This window comes from Heterodontus francisci, chromosome 10 (assembly GCF_036365525.1).
Source record: "Heterodontus francisci isolate sHetFra1 chromosome 10, sHetFra1.hap1, whole genome shotgun sequence".
Classification (NCBI taxonomy): Eukaryota; Metazoa; Chordata; class Chondrichthyes; order Heterodontiformes; family Heterodontidae; genus Heterodontus; species Heterodontus francisci.
In genome coordinates this window covers 75,737,609-75,755,095 of record NC_090380.1, presented here as the reverse complement: position 1 = coordinate 75,755,095, position 17,487 = coordinate 75,737,609, and the positions used below count along the sequence as shown (strand labels likewise).

The 17,487-nt window shown below is 44.6% G+C and overlaps 1 protein-coding gene across 1 annotated transcript in view; it reads left to right on the top strand.

The window, feature by feature from the left end:
- hsd3b1 (hydroxy-delta-5-steroid dehydrogenase, 3 beta- and steroid delta-isomerase 1) overlaps positions 1-14,342 on the top strand; it is a 36,314-nt gene extending 21,972 nt beyond the window's left edge. Inside the window, exon 3 of the mRNA XM_068040797.1 lies at positions 9,067-14,342. Within this exon, the coding sequence (XP_067896898.1) occupies positions 9,067-9,875 (809 nt within the window). The 3' untranslated portion in view covers positions 9,876-14,342. The remainder of the gene's footprint in view (positions 1-9,066) is intronic.
- Positions 14,343-17,487: the final 3,145 nt, after the last annotated feature.

Below are 17,487 nucleotides of genomic sequence, written 5' to 3'. Positions count from 1 at the left end.
ATGAGTATTTCCAGCACTTTCTGTTTTTATTCTATTTGCCTTCCTCATTTCATGCTGTACCTGCCTGCTAACTTTTTGAGATTCATGTACAAAGACACCCAGATCCCTCTGTACCGCAGTCTCTCCTTTTAAAATAATCTGCTTTTCTATTCTTCCTGCCAAAGTGGACAACCTCACATTTTCCCACATTATGCTCCATCTGCCAATTTTTTGCCCACTCACTTAACCTATCTATATCCCTTTGCAGACTCTCTGTGTCGTCTTCATAAATTGCTTTCCTACCTATCTTTTTGTATCGGCAGCAAATTGGGCTACAATACACTGAGTCCCTTCATCCTAGTCATTAACATCGATCATAAATAGTTGAGGCCCCCGCACCAATCCCTGTGGCACTCCTCAATTTATAGCTTGCCATCCTGAAAATGTGCCATTTATCCCAACTCTCTATTAGTTAGCTAGTCCTCTATCCATGATAGTATATTACCCCCAACCCCATGAGCTCTGATCTTGTGCAGTAACCTCTTATGTGGTACTTTATCAAATGCCTTTTGGAAATCCAAATACACTACGTCTACTGGTTCCCCTTATCCACCCTGCTTGTTACATTCTCAAAGAACACTAATAAATTTGTCCAACTCGATTTCCCTTTCATAAAATCATATTGACTCTGCTTGATTGTATTGTAATTTTCTAAATGTCCCACTACTACCTCCTTAATAATGGATTCCAGCATTTTCCCAATGACGGATGTTAAGCTAACTGGCCTATAGTTTCTTGCTTTTTGTCTCCCTCCATTCTTGAATAGAAGTGTTACATTTACAGTTTTCCAATCAACTGGGACCTTTCCAGAATCGAGGGAATTTTGGAAGATTACAAACAATGTATCCGCTATCTCTGCAGCCACTTCTTTTACGACCCTAGTATGCAGATCATCAGGTCCAAGGGACTTGTTAACCTTTAGTCCCATTTAGTTTTCCTTGTACTTTTTCTGTAGTGATAGTGCTTGCTTTAAGTTCCTCTGCCTTTTTGCCTCCTGATTTTATATTATTCTTGGGATGCAACCATCTACAGCCAGAAGTGCCGAGTGGATGATCCATCTCACCCTTCTCCTGAGGTCTCCACCATCATAGATACCAGTCTTCAGACAATTTGTTTCACTCCATGTGATATCAAGAAATAGCTGAACGCACGGGATACAGCAAAGTCTATGGGCCCTGACAACATCTCTGCTGTAGTGCTGAAGACGTGCTCCAGAACTAGCTGTGCCACAAGCCAAACTGTTTCAGTATAGCTACAACACAGGCATCTACCCGACAATGTGGAAAATTGCCCAGATATGTCCTGTCCTCAAAAAGCAGCACAAATCCAATCTGGCCAATTACTGCCCCATCATTCTACTCTCAATCATCAGCAAAGTAAAGCAAGGTGTTGTCGCCAGTGCTATTAAGCAGCATTTACTCAGCAATAACCTGCTCACCGATGCACAGTTTTGGTTCTGCCAGGGCCACTCAGCTCCAGACCTCATTACAGCCTTGGTCCAAACATGGACAAAGAGCTGAATTCCAGATGTAAGATGAGAGTGACTGCCCTTGACATCAAGGCAGCGTTTTATCGAGTGTAGAATCAAGAAGCCCTAGCAAAACTTTAGTCAATGGGAAACAGGGGTGAAACGCTCCACTGGTTGGAGTTATACACAGCACAAATGAAGATGGTTGTGGTTATTGGAGTCCAATCATTTCAGCCTGAGGACATTGCTGCATGAGTTCCTCAGGGTAGTGTCCTCAGCCCAACCATCTTTGGCTGCTTCCTAAATGACCTTCCCTCTGACATAAGGTCAGAAGAGAATTAGAATTAGAATTAGAACATTACAGTGCAGTACAGGCCCTTCGGCCCTCGATGTTGCGCCGACCTGTGAAACCATCTGACCTACACTATTCCATTTTCATCCATATGTCTATCCAATGACCACTTAAATGCCCTTAAAGTTGGCGAATCTACTACTGCTGCAGGCAGGGCGTTCCACGCCCTTACTACTCTCTGAGTAAAGAAACTACCTCTCACATCTGTCCAATATCTATCACCCCTCAACTTGAAGCTATGTCCCCTCGTGTTTGCCATCACCATCCGAGGAAAAAGACGCTCACTATCCACCCTATCTAACCCTCTGATTATCTTATATGTCTCTATTAAGTCACCTCTCCTCCTCCTTCTCTCCAACAAAAACAACCTCAAGTCCCCCAGCCTTTCCTCGTAAGACCTTCCCTCCATACCAGGCAACATCCTAGTAAATCTCCTCTGCACCCTTTCCATAGCTTCCACATCCTTCCTATAATGCGGTGACCAGAACTGCACGCAATACTCCAGGTGCGGTCTCACCAGAGTTTTGTACAGCTGCAGCATGACCTCGTGGCTCCGAAACTCGATCCCCCTCCTAATAAAAGCTAACACACCATATGCCTTCTTAACAGCCCTATTAACCTGGGTAGCAACCTTCAGGCATTTATGCACCTGGACACCAAGATCTCTCTGTTCATCTACACTACCAAGAATCTTCCCATTCGCCCAGTACTCTTCATTCCTGTTACTCCTTCCAAAGTGAATCACCTCGCACTTTTCCGCATTAAACTCCATTTGCCATCTCTCAGCCCAGCTCTGCAGCCTATCTATGTCCCTCTGTAACCTACAACATCCTTCGGCACTATCCACAACTCCACCGACCTTCGTGTCATCCGCAAATTTACTAACCCACCCTTCTACACCCTCTTCCAGGTCATTTATAAAAATAACAAACAGCAGTGGCCCCAAAACAGATCCTTGCGGTACACCACTAGTAACTAAACTCCAGGATGAACATTTGCCATCAACCACCACCCTCTGTCTTCTTTCAGCTAGCCAATTTCTGATCCAAAGCTCTAAATCACCTTCAACCCCATACTTCCGTATTTTCTGCAATAGCCTACCGTGGGGAACCTTATCAAATGCCTTACTGAAATCCATATACACCACATCCACTGCTTTACCCTCATCCACCTGTTTGGTCACCTTCTCAAAAAACTCAATAAGGTTTGTGAGGCACGACCTACCCGTCACAAAACCGTGCTGACTATCGCTAATGAACTTATTCTTTTCAAGATGATTATAAATCCTGTCTCTTATAACCTTTTCCAACATTTTACCCACAACCGAAGTAAGGCTCACAGGTCTATAATTACCAGGGCTGTCTCTACTCCCCTTCTTGAACAGGGGACAACATTTGCTATCCTCCAGTCTTCCGGCACTATTCCTGTCGACAATGATGACATAAAGATCAAGGACAAAGGCTCTGCAATCTCCTCCCTAGCTTCCCAGAGAATCCTGGGATAAATCCCATCTGGCCCAGGGGACTTATCTATTTTCACACTTTCCAAAATTGATAACACCTCCTCCTTGTGAACCTCAATCCCATCTAGCCTAGTAGCCTGAATCTCAGTATTCTCCTCAACAACATTTTCTTTCTCTACTGTAAATACTGACGCAAAATATTCATTTAGCACTTCCCCTATCTCCTCTGATTCCACACACAACTTCCCACTACTATCCTTGATTGGCCCTCATCTAACTCTAGTCATTCTTTTATTCCTGATATACCTATAGAAAGCCTTAGGGTTTTCCCTGATCCTATCCGCCAATGACTTCTCGTGTCCTCTCCTTGCTCTTCTTAGCTCTCCCTTTAGATCCTTCCTGGCTAGCTTGTAGCTCTCAAGCGCCCTAACTGAGCCTTCACGTCTCATCCTAACATAAGCCTTCTTCTTCCTCTTGACAAGCGCTTCAACTTCTTTAGTAAACCACGGCTCCCTCGCTCGACAACTTCCTCCCTGCCTCACAGGTACATACTTATCAAGGACACGCAGTAGCTGCTCCTTGAATAAGCTCCACATTTCGATTGTTCCCATCCCCTGCAGTTTCCTTCCCCATCCTACGCATCCTAAATCTTGCCTAATCGCATCATAATTTCCTTTCCCCCAGCTATAATTTTTGCCCTGCGGTATATACCTGTCCCTGCCCATCGCTAAGGTAAACCTAACCGAATTGTGATCACTATCACCAAAGTGCTCACCTACATCTAAATCTAACACCTGGCCGGGTTCATTTTCCAGTACCAAATCCAATGTGGCATCGCCCCTGGTTGGCCTGTCTACATACTGTGTCAGAAAACCCTCCTGCACACACTGGACAAAAACTGACCCATCTAAAGTACTCGAACTATAGTATTTCCAGTCGATATTTGGAAAGTTAAAGTCCCCCATAACAACTACCCTGTTACTCTCGCCCCTGTCGAGAATCATCTTCGCTATCCTTTCCTCTACATCTCTGGAACTATTTGGAGGTCTATAAAAGACTCCCAACAGGGTAACCTCACCTCTCCTGTTTCTAACCTCGGCCCATACTACCTCAGTAGATGAGTCCTCAAACGTCCTTTCTGCCGCTGTAATACTCTCCTTGATTAACAATGCCACACCCCCCCCTCTTTTACCATCTTCTCTGTTCTTACTGAAACATCTAAATCCCGGAATCTGCAACATCCATTCCTGCCCCTGCTCTACCCATGTCTCCGAAATGGCCACTACATCGAGATCCCAGGTACCAACCCATGCTGCAAGCTCACCCACCTTATTCCGGATGCTCCTGGCGTTGAAGTAGACACACTTTAAACCAGGTTCTTGCTTGCCAGTGCCCTCTTGCGTCCTTGTAACCATATCCCTGACCTCACTACTCTCAACATCCTGTACACTGGCACTACAATTTAGGTTCCCATTCCCCTGCTGAATTAGTTTAAACCCCCCCCGAAGAGCACTAGCAAATCTCCCCCCCCCAGGATATTGGTACCCCTCTGGTTCAGGTGAAGACCATCCTGTTTGTAGAGGTCCCACCTACCCCAGAAAGAGCCCCAATTATCCAGGAAACCAAAACCCTCCCTCCTGCACCATCCCTGCAGCCACGTGTTCAACTCCTCTCTCTCCCTATTCCTCGCTGATGCTTGCTGATGATTGCACAGTATTCAGTACCATTCGCAACTCCATACCATACTGCAGCAGTCCGTGTTCATATGCAGCAAGACCTGGACAACATTCTAGCTTGGGCTGATAAGTGGCAAGTAACATTTGCACCATACAAGTGCCAGGCAATGACCATCACCCAAGAAGAGAGAATCTAACCATCTCCCCGTGATGTTCAATGGCACTACCAATGTTGAATCCCCAACCATCAACATCCTGGGGGTTACTGCTGACCAGAAACTTAATTGGAACAGCCAAATAAATACTGTGGCAACAGCAGCAGGTCAGAGGCTGGGAATTCTGTGACGACTAACTCACCTCCTGACTCCCCAAAACCTGTCCACCATCTACAAGACACAAGTCAGGAATGTAATCGAATGCTGTCCACTTGCCTGGATGAGTGCAGCTCCAACAACACTCAAGAAGCTTAACACCATCCAAGACAAAGCAGCACGCTTGATTGGCACCCCATCCACCACCTTCAACATTCACTCCCTCCACCATCGGCGCACAGTGACGGCAGTGTGTACCATATACCAGATGCACTGCAGCAACTTACCAAGGCCTCTTCGACAGCACCTTCCAAACCTGCGACCTCTACAACCTCGAAGGACAAGGGCAACAGATGCATGAGAACACCACCATCTGCAAGTCCCCCTCCAAATCACACACCTTTCTGGAACTGTATCACCGTTCCTTCACCTTCGCTAGGGGAAAATCATGGAACTCCCTCCCAAATAGCACTTGGGGTGTACCTACATCACATGGACTGTAGCTGTTGAAAAAGGCGGCTCACCACCACCTTCTCAATGGCAATTAGGGAAGGGAAATAAATACTGGCTTTGCCAAAGACACACACATCCAAGAACGAATAAAAAAAAGAGACAACTATTCCAATGCACCCTTGGATGGTCCCCCATTTTCTACCCTATGTAAACTTGAAGTAATCCAAAACTCTGCTGCCCATGTCTTAACTTGCACCATGACCCGTTCACCAATCACCCAAGCTCACTGACCTACATTGGATCCGGGTCAAGCAACACCTTGATTTTAAAATTCTCATCCTTGTTTTCAAATCTGTCCATGATTTTGCCCCCTTCCTATTTCTGTAATTTCCTCCAGCCCCACAACCCTCCGAGATATCTGCGCTGTTCTAATTCTGGCCTCTTGAGCATGCCCGATTTTTAACTGCTCCACAATTCAGTACCTTGGCCCTCAGCTGTGGAATACCCTCCTATACTCTCTGCCTCTCCACTTCGCTTTCTTCCTTTAGGACACTCCTTAAAACCTACCACTTTGGCCAAGCCTTTGGTCATCTGACCTAATATCTCCTTTTGTGGCTCAGGGTCATATTTTGTATTATAATGCTCCTGTGAAGCACCTGGGGAGGGCTTATTATGCTAAAGGCGCTATATAAACAAAAGTTGTTGTTGTTGTTAAATCTATCCTCTATGATTCTATATATATATATATATATAATATATATATGCATCGTTGAATCTGGGCTCTGCATCTTTACTTTAGACCTAATTTAACTGCTCTACATATCATAGAATGGGTACAACACAGAAGGAACCCATTTGGCTCTTCTTGTTCATGCCTGCTCTCTGCAAGAGCGACTCAGCTAATCCCACTCCCTTACCCTTTCTCCATAGCCTGCAAACTTTTTGACTTCAGATAATTATCCAATTCCCTTTTGTAAACCACGATTGAATCTGTCTCCACCACACTCTCACCAATGCATTCCAGATCCTAACCATATGCCATATAATTTTTCTTTTTTCATGTCATCTTTGGTTCTTTTTTCATTCACCGTAAATTAGTGTCCTCTCGTTCTTGACCCTTTGGTCAATGGGAAAGTTTCTCTCCATCTACTTCTCCAGACTCCTCATGATTTTGAATGCATCTACCAAATCTCCTCTCAACCTTTTCTTCTCTAAAGAGAAGAGCTCCAGCTTCTCCAATCTAGCCACATAACTGAATTCTCTCATCCCTGGAACTATTCTCATAAATCTTTTCTGCACCCTCTCTAATACCTTCACATCCTTTCTTTAAGTGTGGTGCCCAGAATTGTACATAATACTCCAGTTACGGCTGAACCAGTGTTTTATAAGGGTTCACCATAAGTTCCTTGCTTTTGTAGTCTATGCCTCTATTTATAAAGCCCAGGATCCCATTTGTCTTATTAACCACTTTCTCAACTTGCCTTGCCACCTTCAGCGATTTGTACACATATACCCTAGGTGTCTCAGTTCCTGCACCACTTTTAGAATTGTATCCTTTGCTTTATATTGCCTCTCCTCATTCTTCCTACAAAAATGTATCACTTCACACCTCTTTGCATTAAATTTCATCTGCCTTGTGTCCACCCATTCCACTAGTCTGTGTCGTCTTGAAGTCTATCACTGTCCTCCTCACTGTTCCTAATACTTCCAAGTTTTGTGTCATCTGTAAATTTTGAAATTGTGCCCTGTACACCCAAGTCTAGGCCATTAATATATAGTAAGAAAAGCAGTGGCCCAATACTGACTCCCGGAGAACCCCACTGTAAACTATCCTCCAGTCCGAAAAACAACCAAAGGATAGCAAATTCTATGGTACGGTCACTTTTGTTTTGTTTATTCATTAATGGGATGTGGGCATCGCTGGCCAGGCCACCATTTATTGCCCATCCCTAATTGCCCTTGAGAAGGTGGTGGTGAGCTGCCATCTTGAATCGCTGCAGTTCATATGAGATAGGTACAGTAACAGTGCTGTTAGGAAGGGAATTCCAGGATTTTGACCCAGCGACAGTGAAGGAACGGCGATATGGTTCCAAGTCAGGCTGGCATGTGACTTGGAGGGGAACTTGCAGATGGTGGTATTCCCATGCATTTGCTGCCCTTATCCTTCTAGTTGGTAGAGGTCGTGGGTTTGGAAGGTGCTGTCTAAGGAGCCTTGGTGCGTTGCTGCAGTGCATCTTGTAGATGGTACACATTGCTGCCACTGTGCGTTGGTGGTGGAGGGAGTGTTTGTGGTGGGGTGCCAATCAAACGAGCTGCTTTGTACTGGATGGTATCAAGCTTCTTGAGTGTGGAGAGTGGAGAGTATTCCATCACACTCCTGACTTGTGCCTTGTAGATGGTGGACAGGCTTTGGGGAGTCAGGAGGTGAGTTACTCGCCACAGGATTCTAGCCTCTGACCTGCTCTTGTAGCCACGGTATTTATATGGCTACTCCAGTTCAGTTTCTGGTCAATGGTAGTCCCTAGGATGTTGATAGTGGGGGATTCAGCGATGGTAATGCTGTTGAATGTCAAGGGGAGGTGGTTAGATTCTCTCTTGTTGGAGATGGTCATTGCCTGGCACTTGTGTGGCACGAATGTTACTTGCTACTTATCAGCCCAAGCCTGGATATTGTCCAGGTCTTGCTGCATTTCGATATGGACTGCTTCAGTATCTGAGGAGTCGTGAGTGGTGCTGAACATTGTGCAATCATCAGCGAACATCCCCATTTCTGACCTAATGACTGAAGGAAGGTCATTGATGAAACAGCTGAAGATGGTTGGGCCTAGGACACTACTCTGAGGAACTCCTGCAGTGATGTCCTGAAGCTCAGAAGATTGACCTCCGACAACCACAACCATCTTCCTTTGTGCTAGCTATGACTCCAACCAGCGGAGAGTTTTCTCCCTGATCCCCATTGACTTCAGTTTTGCTTGGGCTCCTTGATGCCATACTCAGTCAAATGCTGCCTTGATGTCAAGGGCAGTCTCTCTCACCTCACCTCTTGAGTTCAGCTCTTTTACACAAGTACTTAAGAATGAGATAATTTGGATCAAATTATACTCTAGATTTGATAGCCCCTTAAACTCTTACATAGTTATGCTTGCATGTCATGTGCCCACATATTTAAAATGATGATAAAAGTTGCTTTTACTCTTCATTTCTGCTCACGTAAACTGCATGTTTCTTTTTCATTATGTATTAACATGGTTTTTGTTTCTTTTTCTACCAGCCTTGGATGATATTGTTTCATTTTGATTTGGCAGGAACTCAGCTTTTGCTAGAAACCTGTATTCAGCAGAATGTGAAATATTTCATCTACACCAGTAGTGTAGAGGTGGTGGGGCCAAATGAAAGAGGTGATCCTATCTGTAATGGTGATGAAGACACAGTCTACCTCGGCAAACCAAAGTTTCTGTACAGCAGAACAAAATACGCAGCAGAACAATTAACCCTGACAATGAATGGATGCCTCCTACCTAATGGTGAGCAGATGGTAACATGCGCCTTACGCCCGATGTTTATCTATGGAGAAAACAGCCGCTTTATGGTAAAAGATTTGGATGAAGGAATCATCAATGGAGATGTTCTGCGGAGAACCAGCAGGAAGCAGGCTCTTGTAAACCCAGTTTACGTTGGCAATGTAGCTTGGGCTCATGTTTTAGTGGCCCGAGCCATGAAAGATCAGGACAAAAAGAAAATTGTTGGTGGAAAGTTCTATTTCATTACAGATGACACCCCACACATGAGCTACTCAGATTTTAACTATGAAGTGATGAGCCCGCTGGGGTTTACAGTTCCAGCAAAGCTTAGCATGCCTCTGCTGCTCATGTACTTCACCGCTTTCATACTGGAGATGATGCAGGTTTTGCTCAGGCCATTTATCAGATATATTCCCAGAACAAGCCGCCACCTCATTACAATGCTCAACACAAAGTTCACCTTTACTAGCCACAAAGCCCGGAATGATTTTGACTACATACCACGTTACAGTTGGGAGGTAGCAAAAAAGCAGACTGTCAGCTGGTTGGCTTCAATTGTACAAGACCGCAGAAACATTTTAAGTAGAAAATAATGCTCGAAATGCAGGAGTAATAGGCTAAATCTTTGGGGAGAGACGTTTGAAATTCTGAGTGATTATTTTGGTGCAGTAGTTAATGTCTTCGTATAAAATTCTTGGGTGCGAAATTGGGCTTATTTGTGCCTCTTTTTTGGGGACTACAGGTGCCCTTAGAGTTTAAGAATGGAGTCTGCATTGTGTGCGCACACTTGTGGGATTGAATTGCACAGGATGCCATATTGAGACCGTTAGCATGTGCGCAGTGAATGTCTGCCCGATGTATGTAGCCCGGGCAGATCATGATATCAATCAGCGTACAATGCTGATATGATTTCAGCGGGGCCATTTTCAGCTCACTGCTCCAGCTAACACCCTCTCTTAACCTCGTACAATTGAACACACATTCAGCAGCAGGAAGGATCCCCTCATCAGCGCTATTTAAAGGGATCATCGACTATTTACAGGTTAGTTGCTGGTTGGTTTCGCCTAACTATTGCTTCGATTCGACAAGTGTTTTGTGCTTTCTTTAGTTAGAATCATAGAGCGTTTACAATACAGAGGAGACCTTTCAGCTCATTGTGTCCATGCCAGTCAACGAAGAGCTACTCAACCGAATCCCACCTTCCTGCACTTGTTCCATAACCCTGTAGGTCAGGGCTCTTCAAGTAGACATCCAAGTACTTTTTAAATGTGTTGAGAGTTTCAGCCTCTACCACCCTTTCAGGCAGTGAGTTCCAGGTCCCTATCACCCTCTGAGTGAAAAATATGTTTCCTCATCTCCTCTCTAATCCTTCCAGCAATTAATTTAAATTTATACCTGCTGGTTATCCACTGATGCTTTCTATTTATTGACAGCTAACTACATTTCATTGTCTCTTGCCGGAGACAAGCAGGTGCAGTGAGCACACAGCATCGCCAGGGTTGCAGGCTTCCCCATGGTGTAGGGTGCCAAAGACTACACGCACATAGCTTTGCAGACTCCATATGTCAACTCTGCCCTCTACTAGAACCAAAAGCGATTCCACTCCCTCAACATCCAGCTGGTGTGTGACCCGCAGTAGCAAATCATGCCAATTAATACCCAGTATCCTGGCAGCATTTATTCTGTGGCAGTCCGCTGTGCCAACTGCATTTGAAACACCATGACAAGCCAAAGGAAAGCTACTGGACGTCAAGGGCTACCCGCTGACAACATGGCTATTGATTCTGGTGCGGAACCCATGCACGTGGTCACCATGCTTACAATGAAAAACATGCTGCCACACAAAATGTGATAGAGTAAATCACTGGCTTGCTGAAGCAAGGTTTCCAATGCCTAGACCATTCTGGAGGAGCTCTGCAGTGCTTGGCAGAGCATGTCTCAAGATCCGTAAAGTTTGCTGCATGCTGCGCAACCTAGTAATGAGGAGGGTACAGCCCTTGCCACCAGCCACATGAGGAGCAGAAGCACAAGGAGGAGAAGGATGATGAGGTGGAGGAGGAGGCAGGAGGGAGAAGGCAACCCAAACAGTCCCTTTCTGGCCATGCTGTCCATGAATAACTCACCTGAGTGCAATACCAGTAAGTTCAACTCCAATACCCCATTCACCAACAGTCCCACACCTTACCTTCCTTTCTGTCACTCACCATCACAGTGTCTGTATGGCCGCAATGCAAAAATAAAAGCCACCACAAAATAGATATCCCAAAACAAATTTGTAAATGAAATCATGCCATATTGCACACAATTGTCAACTAACAATCCTTGTGTATTCCCTTAGTTCCTGTTTTCGGTTCCTTTGCCTGTCCTGGTGCTCTTGTGCAATGCTACCCCAGTGGCTGGTGGAAGGCTGTTGACTTTCAGTGGAGGAGACTGCAGAAGGCCTTGTAAGATGACATTGCATAGCTCTGGGTATGGAAGGCCCAGATACGGACCACATCATCTTGGAAGAATGGCAAGAGTCTTGGCTAGCTGACTGGCAGATAACAGCAAAGGCACTGGCCTGTAGTGGGCAAGGAGGACAAATGCTATCTTCCTAACAGAGGACAGCAGGTTCCATGGTGCCATTGACATCCCCCACCCCCCCCGCCCCGAGGCACAGCTCAGCAATCCCAGTGATTTGATGGAGGACAGGTTGCTGGACTGCTGTGACACCCTGCAAGCCCCTTTACACACTGTATCCACAGCCATGATGATAGCATTCTAAGCTTGCATGGGAACAAGCTGAGCTTGCATGGCAGCAGACTGAGCTTCCACTGCGCACTCAGATGTGGGTGGCTACTGCATGCGCTGTAATGGAAGCTGAAACATTGGCCATCAGATGCTACATCATGGTTGGGTACACAGGTGTGCAAATGGAGTCGGCTACCACTTCCATGCTGGAAAGAGCTCTACTCTAAGCCCTGTGCCAAACTGGTGCTGGACACCTCCATGCTCCTTGACATTGACCACAGGCATTCTGGCAGTCTTCACAAGGCAGCAAGCAATTTTTTGTGTACACTCCTCAGCGTTTGTAAGCTGCCCTATCAAACTGTTCATCTGAGTACTCTGAATCAGAACCCGTGTGTGACCACGCCATCCAGTGTGCTAGCATCTGCGCTGTCCTTGCCATAGCCCATTCATGCCTGGTGATTTACCATGTGCAGATCCCACCTCCAACCTATTTACTAAGATACACGCAGTGTCAGTATCTGAGCTGGTGGCTGCAAGTGTGAAATCACGTGATGGTGCTGTGTCTTCATTGTTACTCCCTTATTGGTATTTCTCCACTGCCTGGCAAGGTTGTACCTTTTGGGTATTCAAAATGAAAAAGGCACAAGGGTAAAGTTGTGTTGTGGGAAGAGGGGAAAGTAAGAGGTGCATATTTACACCATCTGTAGCTTGTAAATCATGTAGGATGACGAAGAATTGGGATGTGAGAAGGAGTATTAGATGTGAGGATACCATCGCCTTTGCCCCACTGCTGGCCATGGCCTCAGCAATAGGCATGCTAACAATCGCCAGCACCACCTCCTCCATAGGGGTTAGGATATGCAGCCATGTTTGTCCCCCTCTGTTTAGCTCCTGCTGCCTCCAGTTATGCAACACCTTATTCTGCAAGGAGAGGGAAGTGTGCCAGTGAATATCATTCAATCTGTTTAGATGATGCGGCTGTCATGGATGAATAGCTGGCAGTGCTTGCAAGCCATAAGATGTGTGTGTAAGACTTGCAGTGCTAAGTGTGTGAGGGCAGGTGAAGCATATGAATCTCAGGTAGATTGTTGGTAGGTGAATGATGGGGGTGTGGTGAATTGAGCAGTGTCTGAGGCTAATGGTGCATTTGGTGGAATATGACATTTGAGGATGCATTCACTGACCTTGACCACTCAAGTGAGGCTACTGAACTTCCTGTGGCACTGCATCCAGATCCTCGGGACTTGAATCCTGTCATAGATTTCCATGACTATCTGCTCCCTGTTCATTTTGAGCATGTGTTTGGAGGACCTCCTCGCTCCCTGCGGATACAGGACATCTCTCCCACTTTTCACCTCCTCCACCAAGGACTCCAGTGCATCATCCAATAATCTTGGAGCCTGCTGTCTTCCCTGTTTTGCCATTCCTCACTCTTTCCCAGCTCCAGCTACAATGCACCTTCCATTTAAGAGGTGTAGGCTAGCTTTTAGTGGTCCTAGGAAGTTACAATTTTGGGCTTCCTGAGAATGCATGCAGCTAATGATCAGTACAGTTAGTGCTGGCTGCATGCAGCAATCATTCAAATGAGCAGGCAGCAAGCAGTTTTGTGTGCTGCCTGTAGTACACTGAACAAGCATGTGTTAACTGCACATCGTGATCCACCCATTTTTGGGGGCTTTCCAAATTACCACCTCCCCCACACCCCATCCCTTATGCATAAAAGGGTTAAAAATGTATAGTAAATTGTCAAAAATGAGTTAATCACTGCACTATAAATAGCATTCAGAAGGAGGATTTAATTTGCAAAAGCAAACATGTAGTGAATCAAAATTCAGTTACTTTCGTAAAAATAACAAATTTGGCTCATCATCTGTCAGTAAGTTTGGCTGGCTGAGCGTTTTTCCAGCTCAGGACAATGGACAGTTTGCTGCAATGCCACTCTTACTGTACCCACAAGTAACTGAAATTTTTGCTCTGCCTGTAGATGAACTTCAGAGACTGAAAACAGTCAATTTACTTTGTATGGAAGGAGTGGGGCATTTGTAAATTAATGTAACCAGAAACACCGTAAGAGAAAATGCCCAGCAAACTATGCAGATAGTTAAAAAGAAAGAACACTTACATTGTGATTCTGAAGTTTTTCAAAGTATATCTACTTTTCTATAACTGTCAATTCACATTTCCGTACCACAGCATTATGAATAATCTGAATGTAATTAAAAACATTAGAATTACACGGATCTTTCAAGTGATTGTGACATTTATGCCTTAAGCTCATTTAGATTTTAATTCATAATGCAATAAAGATTTAAAAAGACAGATCAAATTGATTTAAGACTATTCTCTTTGCTGATGTCTTTATTTGTACAAACAGAATAGAGCTTTTGTTACAGCCGAGGAGGGAGGAGTGCACTGTCTTCCTCTAGTTCCATTTCTCCACGGGTCACAACATATATTTAAATGTTTACCCAGTTACCAATAAGGCCAATTATATACTCTAATTTTATTTCAGAATAAAATCTACCAACCAGGTTTCTTTAATAAAGAACAAAATTATTAATGGATTATAAAACAAGACTTATTCAGTAAAGATGCAAAGCATTAACACACAGATTGGATTATGAAAGTTCCCTTTTACATTAGCCCAGCACCCACGTGCACACATACACTGGTTAAAGAAAAAATAAAGACAAAAACAATACTTTGGCCAAATACTTGTTAATTCTTGAAAGAAAAGAATAAGATATGGAATGATATCAGTTGTCCTTTTTCTGCCATCCCAAATACGTGTAGACAGCTATCACAGGGATCCTTTTGTAGCAGCTCTCTTCAGGTGAAGTCAAGGATTATTCTGGCAGGCTTTCCAGGAGAAATGCGGTATCAGGGGTTTCAGCCATCACACACTGAATTCTCAGGGTTTTTCAGAGAGATGAGAAAGGATGATCTCTCAGCAGGCTGCAATCCCCACTGACTGAAAACAATCCAAAACGGAACCAACTCTTGACCACCATAAATCTTGCATGCCACTTCTCAGTAAACAACTCCCCCAGTCACCAAGGGCTCCTGTTGTTTATTTAGCTTGAGACATGTGACATCCAGTAAGGTTTTTTTTAGAACCAAGTCCCTAAGTCCTTCCAGTGACCTTTTTAAAAAAAAACAAAGTCCAGCATCTATGTAATCTCTTCAGTTCTCCAAAGGAATCCATTTGAATAATTTTAAAACACGAATCCTCAAAAAATATTTTAAAATGGAAGCACTTTCATAATACTTTGTTTAAACAGTGTACTAAAAATAGCACACAGAGAAATTTAACACATAAAATGTGCAAGGGGGCAGAATTTTCATTCTGAGGTAGAGGTGGGTTTGGAGGCGAGCGTGCGGCAATTTTTCGCGACCAGTCGACCGGCTAGTCTTCCAGCATGTTCCCACCTGTGGCCTATTTCGAGGGAGGCAGCTTCTGGAGTGTGACTGCTACCCATATGCTGGGCTGGGTAGCCAATTAGGTTTATTAAAGTTCCAATTGAGGGCACTCCACACGCCGTCTAGATTTTCCACATGGTGGTCGGGCCCCCCCTCCCCCCCGATCTAGCTGGAGCTTGTAGATGGAGTGATTGTAGCCTCCTGGTGGCAGTTTAGGGGAGAAGGCCAAAGGCACATCCTGCAAAGCAGCCCAGCCTAGATACACTGGGCTGCGAGGGTCACATCCACATGCTATCCTGTGGAGGGAATCCCCCTCCGCAATGATGGCCTGGCAGCTGTGGTCATAGTATATTTTGCTCCATGTACAAATCTTCAGAGGGAACCTCCACCTTGAAGCGCCCTTGCAGTCCCCCCCTGAGTCTCAGACACTCTCATTGGCCCTCCTGGCTGTGGAGCCCGTCTGCCATCCTTAATTGGTTGGGGTCTCTGGGAGGTAGCTTCTTAACTGGCTTCCTCCTCAAAAATCCCCTCCAGGATCCCACCATTGCCATTTCTGGACATCCGACCTGGAATTCAGCCTGATGTCAGGATTGGGACCCTGAAACTAAAATTCAGCCAGGGAGTCTGGACTGAGTAGATGGTAGAAAATGAGTGATGTAGTAGGCAAGGCAGTAGGTTTGTTAATATAGTGGTGGTATATGAGGACTGAGGGGGATAATAAAATTTATGATAATTTTCAAAATTGAGTCAGATGGAAATCATTGAATTATGAACCAGTTAGTCGAGCTCTGGCATGAGAAATGCTTCAGGATATTTTGTATGTTGTCAGCGATAATCATTTAAACAGCATAAAGTCCATGCAAGGATGGTCAAACAAAGTTTTAACAAAATCTAAGACTCCACTTTGAGGAAGTACAAACAGAAAACGCTGGAAATATTCAGCATGTAAGGCAGTATTTGTGGAGAGAAGAACAGAGTTAATGTTTCAGGTCATTGTGACCTTTCATCAAAACCCTTTGAGAGAGGGGAATATGCAACGAGACCTGGGTGTTCTCGTACACCAGTCGCTGAAGGTCAGCATGCAGATGCAACAGGCGGTAAAAAAAGCAAATAGTATGTTGGCCTTCATAGTGAGAGGATTCGAGTACAGGAGCAGGGATGTCTTGCTGCAATTATAAAGGACCTTGGTGAAGCCACACCTGGAATATTGTGTGCAGTTTTGGTCTCCTTATCTGAGGAAGGATGTCCTTGCTATAGAGGGAGTGCAGCGAAGGTGTACCAGACTGATTCCTGGGATGGTAGGACTGGTGTATGAGGAGAGATTGAGTTGGTTAAGATTATATTCGCTGGAGTTCAGAAGAGTGAGGGGGGATCTCATAGAAACCTATAAAATTCTAACAGGACTTGACAGGGGAGATGCAGGAAGGCTGTTCCTGATGGTGGGGAAGTCCAGATCCAGGGGTCATAGTCTAAGGATACGGGGTAAACCATTCAGGACTGAGATGAGGAGAAATATCTTCACCCAGAGAGTGGTGAGCCTATGGAATTCACTACACAGAAAGCAGTTGAGGCCAAAACATTGTATGTTTTCAAGAAGGAGTTAGATATAGCTCTTGGGTCTAAAGGGATCAAAGGGTATGGAGCGAAAGCGGGAACAGGCTACTGAGTTGGATAATCAGCCATGATCATAATGAATGGCGGAGCTGGCTTGAAGGGCCAAATGGCCTACTCCTGCTCCTGTTTTCTATGTTTCTATGTAAGTAACTGAATAAAGTAGACAAGCATTATCTATTGAATACAATGTACTTGGTTTTTCAGAAATTATTTGATAAAGTTTTGCATCCAAATAAGATTAAGAGTCATGGAATTAATGGCACATTGATGGCAATAAATAAATTTCCAATTCCTGCATAAGTGCTGCTTACTATGTTCTGAATGGGATCAGTTTCTTCTGATTTAGAAGATGGACATAATAATTAAACCTTTTCAATTGCTCTCAAAAAATATTGCTGTACTTGCATAATGTTAAACATTTTTAAAATGAAAGATATAAAA